The following is a 16,528-nucleotide window of genomic DNA, read 5'->3' as shown; positions in this document are numbered from 1 at the left end:
ACTTTGAACCAAAGTACATTTACAAGGCAGTGACGTCACATATTGGTTGGCCATAATTTCAACAAATTCGCCTAAAACACTGTTTTGATCGGTGACATGACTGCAGTTCAACTACCTGCTCATTGTATGTTGTTTTGACGTCATTATAATGACGCAATAGCCGTCTCCAGGGCAACAGATTAAGATGCACTATATTTTATGGCAGCAAGCATTCAAAGTGTGTTTTAGCCAATTGCAACTGTCTTCTGAAACTTTTGGTGAGTTATTTTTCAATCACGAACCAGTCCTAATTAAACCCACATTTTGCATCATTTAATAAAAAAATCTATCGAACAACAGAATCTACCTGAATCCGAATGGTGAAAACAAACGATTCTGGTTGCACATCAATGATAAGTTAAAACTTAATATAGGACTTAGCAAACCTAAAATTAGAGTGTTTGGATGCTATATGAAAAATATATTTCGCTACCAAATACACTTTCAATTTATTCGGATTAAGATACTGAACTAGCTTTTGGTAGCGAACTATATTTATCACATAAGTTGCACTTAGTTCATTCTTTTGCAGCATTTACCAAAAATATCCTCAAAAACAGATAATATCTCCAACACACACAAACCTGCTCTGCCATAAAACCTTTGTGGATTGCGCTCGAAACATTTCGTTCAAATATTAACTTGTAGCGCAACAATAGCCTCCGTTCGTCACTGTTTGTGTTGTGGTTTATACGTCACAATGCCCCCCTACTCAGCGAATTGCGAGTATCAGCAAAGGTTAATATTTTTTTTCATGACCTTAAGTTGTTTTGTGGTTTATTCCAAATAACTTTGTGTATACTTGATAAGAATAATTATTTCTAATTCTTTTTAGTATTGTTACCTTCCTTCATTTATTTTCCTTTATTAAGTGAATTTTGGTGAAGTTTTTAGACTGGTTTTAGTAAGTTGGACTGGGTGTTTGACCAGAAAAGTTTTTTTTGTAAAAATCAGAAAATAAATTGTTGTTTTATTTCATTGGTTGTTACAACATATACTCCACATAAACCATTTGAGAATTTTTGTTTGTCGAAAATCCATGATTCCAACGTTATATTTCATATTTTCTATGTTTTCATGGCTTTATTTGCTGGATAAGCTGTTGCCTCCCACTCGTTTACACCTTGTCCCGCTTAATGTTTATTTTAAAAACACCTTTTTGCTGTTTGGTAATATGTTTATTTGGGCGTTAAAATTCTCTGCCAAAAAAGTTCGAATGATTAGGCCTTTGGTCTTTTCTTATTGTTACTTTCACCTGAAATAGAGATGTGCGAAAACTCACAAACTTTATATTTGGCCTTATACAGCGCCACTTCTTTTTTATTTCTTAAATAAAACAAACAGACATCACGATAAATGACGTAACATAAATGACAACGTACCACAAAATTTGCATTTAATAAGCGTTACAAGTAACAACAAGCTACTGTAGGGCGCCACACAGCGGGCAAACACACACGGAAATCATAGACACTAGACGGCGCAAGTAAACATAAAAAGAGGTTTAATATTAGAACCTAAATATAATCAAGCATATGACGTCACAATGGTATTTTATGAGCGAACAGTGCTCGGCTTCCTTTGTCGCAACTGGTAATCGCTCGATCGCGCGCTTTCTTTCCTCATTGTCTTGGCTTGTGACGTCACAGTGCCGTTGCTTTGTTGATCACGGTTCGAAGTGGAAAGTCGATTCTGAGTAAAAGAACAATTGATCATTCAATTGGGGCGCAATTGCGTCATAATCTAGTAAAGTGTGACGTAACAGTAATGTATTGTCATTACGCGAAACGTCACAGCTATCGTATTATGACGTCACAAACCTTGTTGGGGTGATAAGATTGATAGAAGAAGTTGATGAAAAGGACGAGGTAAGAAGCGTACATGACGCCCCCGGTGATGACGTAGTTGTTTGATGACGTACAAGTGCTTGCGTCACTGCTGTACGTCATCACAGCAAACATGGTGGCGCATCCGATCACCATCTGAACGATCTGAAAGAATCAAAAAACTTTTCTTGGATTAACTGTAAAGTATTTTGTGAAAAAATTCTCTTTAAATTTCCAAATGTTTGCGAAATATAGTTTTGTTCGAAGTTGCGTGAAATCTTGGGTTTAATAAAAGTTTCCAACAATTAATTTGCTACATTAGCTTTTTCAACGTTTTTGTGGCAAACCAGAACCTATGTTTGCTTAGTTGTTCAACAAAAAGTTAATGTGTTGTTGCGTTTTGCAAACTCGATATTTAAACGTGTAACAACGAAAACGCATTTACACTCCCGATCATATCAACTCACTGCTAATCTTAAAATAATGCCTAGCCATGTTCACACAAGTTTATCAACGTATTTTCACATCAAAAATATTACTCAAAAAGGCAATTTAAACTGCACTCATATCAAGGGTGGGATTTTTAATGTTTTAAAAAACCAATTATTTGATATATCTGTTTGCATGAAAGTCAACCTATTTTCACATTAAAATTATCACTTAGAAAGGCAATTCGCTTGATTTTGTATGCAAAAATATCAGCGTTAGACGACTTTATACTAGGCCTATTAATAGGCGGTGGTAGACGTTTCGATTACCTATACGGGCAAGTCTTAAAGACTTGTAACTTTACAGAAGGGTATATACGAAGTGAGACAAAAGACAAAAGAACAGTTTTGAATCGCCTAAAATGACGTGTTACTTTCTTTCTACGCAATTCCTAAACATGCCTTACGTTATATTTTGGCTTAGTGGTCAGACGACCTTCGCCGTTATACACGGTGGCTGTGTCACATTAACTTGAAACAAAAATACGTTCAATAATGCTTTTGATAACGTTTTACTTCACATTTATCGCGCTTACTTGCGAAGTTGTGATGATCTTAGCGACCGGCTTTGGTATCTTAACCCCAGCTGCCCTCATAGCGTAGTAAGTGTACATGAGCGCGTGGACGAAAAAGTTGGCCGCCATAAATATAAACGAACCTAGGACAACAAGTTGCAAGCATATTAAGCAACGTTTGAGCTTATCAGCCAATGACAGAAAAATAAAATATGGTTAGCAAATAGTAAATATTATGTCTTTCTTTACTACCGTACAGATAATGTAAATTCCTTGCTATTTATTTGTATAGATAAATTGATGATTCCATTTACATGACGAAATGCATACTTTTATTAAGCACATGAACAAAGGTTTTAGCTTAGAATAACAAGCCAACCACAAAATAAATAAATATGGGCGTCAACAATTGTTGTAAGCATAGGTCAATAACATCACAGTCATTGTTTTTGAATTGAAAGACAAAAATATGTTTTAATTTACTATTGAGCAGATGATGTAAATTCCTTACTATTCATTTGTATAGACAAACTGATGATGTTATTTCTATGGCGAAATGCATACTTTTCTTAAAAGTTTTAGACCTTTGCTGACTGATTTTTCGGGCGAAGTGGTGTGCTTCTCAAGATATTAAACATTTCAAAATAAAAACGTTAATTTATTAAAATTGGAAGTGTGAATATTATGGCAATAACTGAATTAAAAAATAACCATTATGCAACATATAGAAAGAAAATGCTTTTACGTGAAAAAATTGAGATAAAAAACTGAATTTTAGTAAATATGTTAAATGAAAACACTTAATTTACACCAAAGCAGTTTGATTTAATCGCTTACATCAGGCGGGACCTCGGATTTTTAGCAATTGAAACTTTCAAAATCTGTTTTATTACAGTCAAGAAGGCAATAGAAGTAAAGTGTTGCGCAAAGCTCGAAAAAGGGCCTGGTTTGAAAATGTAAAATACACATGCCGTCAGAACAAAAGGTTTTATAAAAACTACTTTATGAAAAGTGATAAAATTAGTTTAATCGTTAATGTAGTTCAAAAGATCCATTAAAACGTAGAATAACATATGAACCAAAGGGATTTTTTTATCATACCGTACCAATCTATCATGGAACAGAATTAAACGAAAGTTTGCAAAAAATGTTCAGACCTTGCGGACTGATTTTGGTTTGAAGATTTTTGCGCGCTTCTCAAGCTAACTATGAATTGTTAGTGGTTTGGTTTGTGGTTCGGTTCAAACAGCTGCGTAATTATTTCACCCCAAACCTGGAAAATGGCTCCAGTAGGGTTAAACTTAAATCTCTCTTTAAACACGAGTTTTACAATTGGCTTGTTCCCTTTTTATTATAAACGTTTAAATGTTTCCTTTTTTCTGGCCAACATTTAAATTTTAACGTTTTAATATTTCTTTTTGTCAGGCCAACGGTTTTAATTTAAACGTTTTTTTATTTTTGCTGTTCCTGTTTAACTTTTAAGGCTTTTAATTTTCCTTATTTCTGGCCAACGGTTAAGGTTTTAAGGTTTTAATTTTGTCAGGCCAACGCTTTTAGTTTAAAATATTTCCTGGAGAATTTTCCTGCTGTTTCTTATTTTTGCAAAATAATTAAAACTCCACATTGAGCTGGCCGGTTGAACTATAAAAGCTTTTACGTCATAGGCACTATTGTTGTTCAAACAAGGCGAGCGATTGTTAGGTAACAACAGGAACAATAAAGCACTTCGAATTCAATTATATCACAACAATGGGGAATTGTTCAAGGTGGATTGAATGTCGCAACGGTCGCAATAAACGTTAAATTAAACTGAATTAAAGGGAGCTACTCACGAACAACTTGTGTATTGTGGCCCGACTTGGAAAACTGATTAATTCTAGTTTTCTAATTCAATGAATTAAAGCAAAATACGGCTAATTCTAATTCCAATCTAATTTGCGAATTGCTTGCGTTCTGTAATTCTAGTTCTAATCTAATTCGGATTTTACCAAAATGGCAGTTTGTATTTTTAGTCTCTCATTTTTAGTCTTTTAATCAAAGCAAAGAATTTCAATTAAAACTCTTTGGTCGGAAAGACTTGAATAATCAAATTTGTGAATTGCTTGCGTTCTGTAATTGCAGGATCTAACTCGGATTGCAAATGCAAAACATCGAGCAAGCCTTCGTCGTGTTTTAGTTTGCAGTTGTTGCCGAATTTCACACGCTTGCCGCCAAATAATGAAATTATTGAATATTTTGCGGCACAAGTAATCACTTTCATTCTCACAATTACATTAAACACGCTTCTGCTGAAAGGCTGACCAACAAAGTAGTTTAAACTAAAGAACGTATCAAACACACAGACATGAAAAGATGTTCGCGTTTGGATCCTGCCAAGCCGAGTTGCGCTGGTGTGGTGTGGAGGTCAGTGCTAGATTAACCATTAAGCTACTAAGGCTATAACCTAAAGGCCCTGGAAATTCCGGCTCTCAATTTTTTTAAGTTAAGTTTTTGTAAGGCTGGAGGCTGATACAGTTCGAGTACCATGAAAAGTACAGTTTTTGCTTAAAAACGAATGACTGAGTCGAGGCAATATGTATGTATTTTTATTACTTTTTGTAGCTTAGTTTGCAGAATTAGGCGCTTCTCTAGTAAACAGCCTTAGGCTTAAAGCACCCTTAATTTGGCTCTGGGGTAGGCGGCTTCACCTAAAGCTACACGTTGTCGTAAAGTAGATGGTATCCTATAATTCACATTTTATTCTGGTACCAGAAATTTTGAGAAAACTATCGCTTTTAAAACAAAACATTAAGTAGGACTAAACCAGTGGTTTTCAAACTGTGCGCCATGGTGCTATATGCTTAAAATTATATTATTACCCCCTGGCGAGTGCATTAAATTGCATTGGCACTCGAAAACTATAGTATACACTATACAGCGATTGATTTCGGGTTTCTGTTACAAACAAATAAAAAAATACTAAATCTCGTCGCAAGTCCAAAAAATTCTCAAAAATGTTGCAAGAAAAAGTCTTAGAACCACAGACCCAAGATTTTGTCCATCTAACTAACTAACTAACTAACTAACTACAAAACAGGTGCTTTCAGGCTTAAGGTACGTGGCTAATTGTGGGCTCCTTGATAATTAAAATCTCAGTGTATAATTTAAGAAATAGAACGAATGTTTCAAAATAAAAGAGATTAGTTAAAAACAACGCTTTATCCTTAATTTCAGTTTTCTTAAGTCGTAGTGTTTGATGACGTCAATATATGACGTCATTTCCGAACCAAAATATTTTAAAGGGTTAGGTTAAAAAAAAGTTTGAGAATTCCTTCTATAATCGTTTATTCATCCATTGTTAGCATTGTTTAACCCATTTTTTGGGCGTATTGATTGCTACAATTGTTTATTTATTTGTTATGGATTGTTATCATTGTTTAACCTATTGTTATCGAATGTTATCCATTGTTTAACTTATTGTTATCGATTTTTATCCATTGTTTAACCTATTGTTATCGATTGTTACCTGCGTATTTCCCCCTGAAGGTCAACCAGCAGAATAGGGCGACGGTGAAGTGGTGATACCAGTGCAAGAATATCAGCTTCTGTTTGCGAAGAACGATGAACACAGTGTCGACTGTGACGTCATAAAAGAATGTTAGTTTGAACGTAAACACGGTTGAAATGTATTGCGGGGAACTGAATAGTATTTCCTCGGCCTTACAGCAATTTTGAAAATAGTTAATTTTAGAATTTAAATTTAACTATTGATGTAAATTAAAATTTGGGCTTTTCTTTAAAACAATAAGATTGTCGATTAATTCGGAAAGTTGCGCAAAGTGGTTTTAAACCTTTGAAGCGTAGTAGCTGGAGGTTGTAGTAAGACGTAATAAGAATATCAAAGCCCATACAGAAGTAGGTATCATTTTGAACGTTTCGAATAACTCTTTATTTATTTTCAACATCTGAAAATGAATAAAGAGTTATGGTTTTAAACCGATTAGAAATATATGTAACAAAAACGTTTATAATTGTTGCTTTGCAAATCAAACTTTGTGCAGCGTTAAAAGCAGGTGTGCGGAGTAGGGACTCGAGTAAGACGTAAAACTACCCGAGTCGAGAGTCAAACATGCGCATGCGCAGTACCAAATTTTTAAACAGATATGGCCGCCAACTGGAAATTTTAAGGGTGGGAGAGAATGTGTTGGATATTTTCAAATTGTGGGTCTATGAGTTATACAACACCACTATGAGTGGATTGCTGAATATCCACGTTATTTTAGTTACGTAAATTGGAAATACAGGCTGTATAGTCGGAGCCGGACTCATGACGAAATCACACGACTCGGGAGTCGGACTCGGGTTATTTTTAACCGACTCCGCAGCCCTGGTTATAACAGTTAAACATTTTCCAGGCAAATAATTAATTTCTGATAACCTCTTGAACTCCCAAGTTTTTGTTTGGTGTTTTCAAGATTACAAAAGTATCAACTAAGCATTGAGTTTTGCATAAATCCCCCAAAAATACTGGTTTGTGTTCGACTGGTAGTCAGTAAAAACGCACGAAAACGTGTGATTGACGACGCCAAACACTGATGAAGTACTTCAAACAACAATAGGTTGTTTAAATCAATGTATTTCTATAGGTCGAAACTTCTCATTTTTTGGGTCAAAATGTAATCGCCCTACAAATCAGTTATTGTTTCAGACATTTAGTCGAGCAGAGCAACTAAAGCCTAGAACTTGAAATGTCTATTAATTAACATAAAAAGTACATGAAAACATTACATTTGTGAAACTAACAAGAGCAAAAACACTGAAACACAATAAGATATTGGTTTTCAAATGAGCTTGTTTACAGCCAATAATTTTTTTCTCAAATAACCAGCGTCTTGTTTTGCGCAAACCCGAAAAAAATACTGATTTTTGTTTCACTTGTTATCAGTATTAAATAAAAAACGTGTGATTGACGACGCCAAGACACTAATGCGGTAGTTTGTTGATTAAACTAAAGTATTTCTAATGGTCAAAATTTTTTCAAGAAAATAGTTTTTCATAATTTTTAGGCAGCGTTTGTTGGTGCGGTTGAAAAGGCTTAAATTAGCTTTTTAACTTAATAAAAAAGATTGCCAAAAAATCCCGAAAAAACGTAGCCTACATGCGTGATCGAAGTGGACAATTTAATTATTAAGTTTGTGAGAAGCGTTCGTTGTTGACAATTCTCTGAAAAAATTAGCTTTTAGACTAAGCATTTGGAAACATTTTCCAAGCAAACCATTACTTTGTGATAACCTCTCGAACTCGCCAGTTTTTCTTCGGCATTGAAAATAAACTAATCCAAGAAAAAAATTCATTTTTTTTTAATTTTTAAGTCAAAATTTAAATTTTTTACGTCAGAAGATGATCGCCCTAGTAACAACCTCTGCAACTCACCATATTCTGCGAACTTGCTGTACAGGAAAACTACACTCCAGAACAGTCCGACCCCTCCATTGTAGAAGCTGGTGTCGCACACGAGACCCCTGACCCCCTGGTTCCGGTACATTTGCATCCCCAACCCCCACACCCTGATGGTCCCGGTGATGCTGAAGATGGCAAGGAACGTTGACCACATTATGAGCGGGAACCTCAGGTCGAACCTGGAATAAACAGATGTTGAGAATCACCCTAAAAAGTAATTGTTATCAATTAAAAAAATACTTATGAATTAATGCAAAAAAAAATTATTTATTAATTAATTTAAAAAAGTAATTATAAATTAATATAAAAAAAATAATTATCAATTAATTATTCCGGAAACAATAACAACCAACATCTCAATGAGAATTATTACGTCACATTCTACAAACGGTTATGATGTCACTACTATTATTACGTATCTACCTCTCTCTATTCTTCATCAGCCTTCTTCCCCCGAACACGAAAATGACGTAGGCGATTGATGACGTCACCGCCACGTCCCAGCTTTGAGTGAGCGTGACGAGTACGTGACTTGCGTCATCAAAAGTCGTCTCCAAGCGCCAAGCTACGTCATCAGCACCTAGGTGTGACGTCATAATGTAATAGGTGAGACAACAATATATAAACAATCGTCCATTGTTTCGATGTTCCACATAACTTGTGTTTTTTTGTTAATTAAGTTTTTATAATTAATTGCGTCGGGTTTTGTTTAATGTATTTTTCTTGTGTATAATTTAATTTAATTAATTACCTTTTATTCATAGTACTTTATCACTTGTCGAGTTTCAGTGTTCTACTTAACTTGTTTTTTTGTAGGTTTTGCAATTAATTGCAAAATACATGAAGCTTAATTGCGTCATAAGTGCTCTGGGTTTTATTGTTTTTTGTTTTTTTTTAATTAAAATTTTTTTTTACCACTTTTTGAATTAACCTCATTTAAAGAAAAAATATGTTTTCCTTAAATGTTTTTCTTTTTACTTATATTAACTCTTTGTTTTGCAGCATTACAAATAATCTAAAGTGGAAACGACGTCATACCTAGGGTGACGTCATCAATAGTAAGTCCGCAGTTTCTTTTTTCACAAAGTTAATAATTCTGTCCCGAATTGTGAAAATGTTTTTGTTGAAAAAGCAATTGATTTCGTCAGTTTTATTTTCCGTATGTTTTTGTTTTCAGTTTTTTTTTTTTTGCGTGTATACGAACTTAGTGTAAAGCAGTGCCGGTCGGTCGCGAAGCATTTCTGAATGTTACAGTTTTCTTGATCGGAAAATTATTGCATTGCCATTACGTAACATTTATATTCTTGATCTTATAATATCCAATACGCAAGCTTAAGTTTCGCACTATAGGTAAATTGCACGTGTACACATTGTTTCTTTTTTCGTTAATTTGTTTTTCATTCGTTTGGTAAAATCTCATTGTGGGCGCACAATATAACTTGCATTAACAGTTGGTTGCGAACTGAAAAGGTTGGAGAATTTTTGTTATCTGTACAAATTATTCTTTATTTACTGTAAAACATGGAAACCTTTGCTCTTTTTTTTCTTTTTTTTTTAAACCTTTGTACTTTTGCGGCCCAGGTTTTTAATGAATGCGCACTTTTTATTTTAATGTCATCAACTTCAGATCCAGCGGTAGATTCAACCAATTCATTGTTCTTTGTCTAATGACTGAAAACTTTCCTCGTTCCGTGTTGTTCAATAATCTGGTTGTAGTATTACAGAGTCTGTTGCCCCGGACAACGCCCCCACACTCCCCAGTGCGTGACGTCATTTCACGCTTACGTCACAATGCTTGTCATGGCAACGTGCCAGTCAAAGTTTAAACTGGCTTGTTGAGTTTTTAGTTTATTGTAGAAACCTGTGAAGCAAGCTACAACTGCTGGGAATTGGAGCTCGAAATGTTAAAAACTCTGCAATTGTAGTCCTAAATCTAAAAACACTGCAGTTTTAGTCCTAAATGTTGAAAAACGCTGGAATTTTTGGCTTTAATGCTGAAAACACTTGTGTTTTTAGGTCTAAATGTTGTAAATAACTGAAATTTACTGTATATAACTGAAAAACTCACCTTGTGTTGTGTTATCCACCATTTTCAAAGCAGAACAGTTTACAAAGCAACTTTACAAAGAGATTCCTGCAAAATATAAACATTTCAATTAATAAGCCCAACATAAATACAAGCAACCAAATAATAACTGCAGAATAAATACAAAGCAACCAAATAATAACTGCAGAATAAATACAAGCAACCAAATAATAACTGCAAAATAAATACAAAGCGACCAAATAATAACTGCAGAATAAATACAAAGCAACCAAATAATAACTGCAGAATAAATACAATAATCTTGCCAGCAATGAACTACGGTTTATAATTGTGAACAAACCTTCAATAAACTGCAGCAAACCTAACTTTGTCAATTTCCTGTTCTAACCTCACCACTCGATAGAGAAGCAACCGCGAGCGCTCGACGTTCTATTAACTTCCTCTTCGTTTGTTACGTCACCATTATTATTAGTGCAACGTCACGACTTCCTATTCATACGTCACAAAGCGGTTCTATTTATTGAACCAAGTAACAACATGATTTTTTATAACTGACCGTTTGCTGTTGTGACGTCACAAGAAAGTCGCGCGCGATCGATTTGTGAACTTCGATTGTTGCGTAACAATGCTCCACGCTTAAACTTCTTTCAATTATTCTCTTGTATTTTAAATTTACAAGGAACCATTAGTTTAATCTTTTAACTAAACAGAGAAAGATGAAAATCTCAAGCGTATAAACTTTAAATGTATTTGTTAATGATGCTTTTTTTACCGTCGCCTCGTACCATTGTATTCTATAAAACAGTTTACTTAAATTTTAGTCTAAAATATAATCGAAAAACCTCTCACTTTGCGCTAGCTGCAGTTTACATTTACAGCTTGAATTAATGCTGTAACAAAAGCGCTCCGCGTCGAACGCGAAAGACAATCACTAGTGTTTGTTACGTCATCAATCTTTTATTTTACAATCAAACAGCGAAATTGTAAAAAGGCTTTCACTAAGATTTACTGAAGCTGCAATTCAAGTTGGCGAATATTTGCGCGTTTTGTTACCCGTACAAATTATTATTTACTGCAGATATAAGACAGGTGTTACTTTTTTTTTATCAAAACCTATGTATAAGGCCTTTGCCGCTTACAATATAGTGTATGATATAGTGCAGGGAACCTATGGCTCTTTTGACGACGCCACGTTGATCGTTTGATAATGTGAAACTGAAAAACATCCACGGACCCTGTTTAAGAAACCCTGCTCTAATCCCTGTTATGAGTCTTGTTCGCAAATGAATCTGGGCTATTTTTCTTATCATGACTTGAATGAAACTCCACGCCGCCATAATCACTTTTAAATTGTATTTTTATTTGTATATTAGCAATTTTCCGCGGTTCGCGCGAATCCTGTTCGTCTTTTCGTGGCTGTTAGCCGATTTGATGAAATCCTTTAGATCAGGGATGACCAACCTTTTAGCAAATTGGGCCGCCATGGCACTTAACAAAATTCGTTGAGCCGTAAAACCCATTTATAAAAGGGGGATGTCATAAGTTATATCGTGACGTCATAAAACAACTTAATGTATAAACACCTGTTCTTCGAGATTAAACTCGTCCGCAAATATACAAGTAAATATCGGCATTTTTGCGCGAAACGCGAAAAATTGAGTTTATATGCCATATAATGCCATGGTACGGCATCTTTGGGCTGATATATTTCCTTAAAACGGTCCGCAAAAACACACATTTAGAAAATGCACATCTTGCTTAACTTTGATGGGTGCATAGGTGTTCGATGGCTGTTGACATCCGGCATTAGACTCCATTATAGTCTCACAAACGACATTAGATTAGGTTTACATCAAATACTACGCGTTCTACACGTTTTGATGATATTCGAAACAATTGTTTTAAATAAAGGCTACTGAAAGTTAGAATAAGTGGTGGGCAGCACGTGAACATCAGGCGGGCCGCGGGTTGGACATCCCTGGTCTAGCATATAAAAGGCCCTGTTCGTACCATGGCACTCCGCAATCAAAGTTTTGCGAACTTAGTCACAGTATTTTACCATTTTGTCTTGTTAAAAGACCCATTTAAAATTATGACAACCTAATAGACTATAGTTGTAGAAAAAATAATATGGCTCTCATGCAAATACAACAAAAAGGTTCAGCTTTTATGACTACCTTAGCTTAGAACAGTGAACCAAACGAAAACCAAATAAAAAGCAGTAACATTGAACTTTGCTCGCGTATAGAGCCGGTCGAAACCAGTGACCAAAGCTCACTTGATTCAAGTCTTTGGCATAAAGGAAGTCCTGCTTAGAGCCATGCATGAAGCTACGTAATTTCCATTCAATAGATTTGCATTTAAAACGCTTCATATATAATTTGCGTGTTAGCAGCATATTTAACACTTATCGCGATCTCCCGTTATTCGCGCCTTGTTTCTTTTTTTTCGCCCCGCCACCTTGTTTTCTCGTCTTTTGACTCACTATATCAGGGGTGTCCAACAAGCGGCGCGACCTAATAAAAAATGGTACGCAAGCCCCCCCCCAAAACACTAAAATTGTTATTTAGCCAATTGCCAAAAAAATACAATTTGTTATTCAGTCAATTGTCAAAAAATTCTAAGTTTGTTATACAGCCAATTGCCATTGTTTGTTCACAATGTAAAACAATCGCGTTAATTACGACATCTAACAAAGCGTTTTAGTTCCGCAATTAGCAATCCGTACTTTGTTGAACAGTTGCCATATTGAGGCTGGCGTTTCGTATTACCGCAATAACGTATTGTGCGTATATCAACGAAGTTGGGAGCCTTTAGAAAGTCGCTCATTTCGCTTTTGCTGAGGCCACTGCATCCGTTCATAGCTCTGAGCCGGGAAGTTTTCCTTTGCAGGATCGACGCTTTGGCTGCAGTTTATAGGACCGCGGTCAGGCGAGGTGGCCTTCCGCTTTTGTAAGGACCCAGACTCAAACGTGTAATCAATCTAAACGCTGTTTTTGAAATCCTGACATTTTTGTGCAGTAGCGGCCATTAGAAGGCTGCAGCCGGTTATAGCCTTCTCCCGTCATTCGCGCCTTGTTTCTTTTTTTAGCCTCGTTTTGCCACCTTGTTTTCTCGTCTTTTGACTCACTGTATATATACCTTTCTGTAAAGTTACAAGTTTATTGCCCTGAAGATTACCCGAATAGGTAATCGAAACGTCGGCGCTGAATACATATTTGTCAGAAGAACCCCTTTATGATTAATCCTGACAGCTGTCGCGCTTTGTCTCAATTCAACCGTTCATAAAGAAATTTTTCCGAGAGAAGCCCCTTCAAAATTAATACAATGCCTGGCAGCAACAGCTTATTCAGTACACCCAGTAGTTGGCAATATACAATTATAATATGCCATACACCAGTGAGTGAAGGACAGAGCGTCTCTCACGAGGAGAGTTGATACAGCAGTGCCTTTCAACCGGTGTGCACGATGCACCCTAGCGTCCAAAAGACAAAAACTATAAAACACAAGACACTAAGTACGAAAATGGTTCTAAGTCGCCATTATTTAATCCAGGTCCAACAAAACGTTTTACAAATATTAACATTTCTGTGTATAACATTGTTTTAAGGTTAAATTGACAGAATTTAAAGATAATCTGGGTAATGTAATAACGCCACGTGAAGTAACACAAAAACATTCATCCTTTAAGATTTTTAAAATATCAGATATTCCTTGATTAAAAACCTCTACTATAAAATCGGAGATCGAGTAAATATCTTGTTCTATTGTTATTAATTGGTAACATTTTGCTTCAAAAACTACAAAAAACCATTAGCAAAGTACCAAACTGGCTCTGGACGGCAATTTTTTTATCACAGATTTAATAAAATGCCTTAAAACTATTAAAAATATTAGATAAACAGCATTTAAAGTCCACAACCCGTTGCTGAATCTATTTGAGCCTTGTGCTTTGCATTACTTAAATACAACACTGACAGGTGAAGTAAAACGGCATAAAAAGGTAAAAAGGTTCTATAGATGATTTCTGCAACGAACTAATTTCGTCTCAAACATGAGAAGCATTAATATCGACAATTCCTCGCTCATACAAAAAACATCTTCATTTCCCCGCGTGCAATTAGATAGGAAGTCAGGATCTAGTTACATTTCATTGAAACCCGTTTTTTTTTTTCATCATTCGCTTCATTTTAAGCCGCCAACCAATTTACGTCGAACATTGGCTCTTTTATAATTGAGCGCCACAAATTGCGCCGAGACGCTCATTGTGACGTCACACAAGCGACACGAAAGTGTAGTCGCGGATTACTGCTGGGCAAATAAGGCTGTGTGCAGAAACATGTTTCACTAGCGTTGTCAATCTGCTCGAATATAAAGACATCGCTGAGTAAATAGCGACTAACATAAGCAGTGACCTCCACATATTGCTGTGTTCAATGAACAGCCCTGTTAACAGCATAATTCATCTGAAACGGCCGCTTATTATTTGTTTAACCAAGGGCTTTTATGTAGTTATTTTAAGTAACACAACCAAAAGTATTCTTATACTCTTTCTATAAGTAACTTTACACTTTTCCATTATTCGAAAAACCGGTTGCAACCAAGCTATTTCATTTTAACGTTTTAAGCCAGTGGTTTCAATTAACATTAGAAGCAACACAACATTTATAAATATACGTTGAACATGATTCCCAAACTTCGTAAGCACGTTGTCTGTTTGCAACTCTATAGATCTGTGGCTTCCAAATAGAATTTAAAGTCCACAGTTTGGCCCAAATCGATCAAGCAATGTCCAAAATATATTTGCGGGCCAGCTATATTATAAACTGGTGCCATTAATTTCCCATTCACGTTCTTACCAGCGTAACTAACCTATCAATTAATCACCTATGAGATCAAATTGTCACGTTAATTAGAAGAACTTGCCTCGCTAGATACAGCAACGTGTTCAACGTGGTGTTAGGCAGTTGGCGATGCTATTAACCGTTGTAATCAGTTTAAACTTAAAACTTGCTGAATTTAAAAGCAGAATACTCTAAAGCTAGATAAGATCTTTTAATAGTGTTTAATTTCAATTGCTAGCTTTGCTGCTAGACTATTCTGCTGTTACTGATTAGGAAAAAGTCGACCTTTATTTTGCACGGTCAAGGTTCAAAATGATTCATTCAGTGCGACATTACGATTTCGATGCTTCTTCGTGCTGCATTGCTGTGCTTTAATCATCGTTTTATCACTGCACAAAGACTCTGTCGCCTTAATTAAGCGACGTTATTCAAACAGTTATTTAATTAATATTTCAAATATAACAGTTAACGTCTCTATTTTTAATTTGGCCTTATAATTTATCTGGTGTTTTTATGTTCATGCAAACTCGTCCTAGAGGCTTAGATAAATGATAAAAAAACAAATAGTAAAACCAAAAACCCATATTTTCTGATTAAGTAGAAACAAACTTTTTGAAAGCATTCAAAATACCAGCAATGATGGTCCATATTGCTCGTTAATAGTTTATGAAACCACTAAAATAAGTAAAACAACCCAAACCGACGTCATTTATGCCGCTAATCAATCACTCGATCACCTCAAACCACTTATATCACATTTTTGCGATGTCATTTACTTGAATATTAAGATGTTAGGCCTTGAATCAAAGAAACACACACAAATATGTGTTTAATAGCATTTTAAACAACTCTTTATCCGTTTTTAACATGGTACCTTATTTTTAAGAGTTATTCGAAACGTTCAAAATTTTACTTAGTTGTATATATTCTAACTTGAATAGAAATATAAGAACGTGTCAACATTTTAAACGATTTCAATTAAATCCTTTAAATTCGCATAAAACTGACCGCCTTATTTTCGTCGTGTTTTTCACGCTTTGGTGGCGTTTCTGGCGAAAAATGAGCTTTTACTTCCTTTCAAACCCAGTCACAATTTACTAAATGCCTCATAATGTGTGGCCTCTTTTGCAAAACAAACACATAATAAAGCAAAACTGCAGCAGCTCGTATTAATTCTACAAGGGTTTGAAATTGAAAATAAGGTAAACTGAAGCTCCAATCTATTTAAAGACCTAAAGAGTCTAAAACCTGACCCAACTTTAAAGACTGTGGCTTGTTTAACTAAATAAATAAAATGTTTTACCAAATCAACCAAACAAACAAATTACCT

General features: G+C 35.2%; 1 protein-coding gene across 1 annotated transcript; it reads right to left on the bottom strand.

Moving 5' to 3' along the window:
• Positions 1-1,364: 1,364 nt before the first annotated feature.
• LOC146141389 (very long chain fatty acid elongase 6-like) lies at positions 1,365-10,477 on the bottom strand. The gene is made up of 7 exons (XM_083389802.1): positions 10,376-10,477; positions 8,731-8,887; positions 8,281-8,486; positions 6,374-6,484; positions 2,890-3,011; positions 1,860-2,030; positions 1,365-1,731 (listed from the first exon to the last, which is right to left on the bottom strand). The coding sequence occupies exons 1-7, from the start codon at positions 10,395-10,397 to the stop codon at positions 1,594-1,596; spliced, it is 927 nt and encodes a 308-aa protein (XP_083245928.1). The 5' UTR covers positions 10,398-10,477; the 3' UTR covers positions 1,365-1,593.
• Between the last annotated feature and the right edge of the window lie 6,051 nt (positions 10,478-16,528).

This window comes from Ascidiella aspersa, chromosome 5, assembly GCF_963924565.1.
Source record: "Ascidiella aspersa chromosome 5, kaAscAspe10.2, whole genome shotgun sequence".
Lineage (NCBI taxonomy): Eukaryota > Metazoa > Chordata > Ascidiacea > Phlebobranchia > Ascidiidae > Ascidiella > Ascidiella aspersa.
Note: the sequence above shows the minus strand (reverse complement) of the source record. Positions and strands in the feature narration are given on the sequence as shown.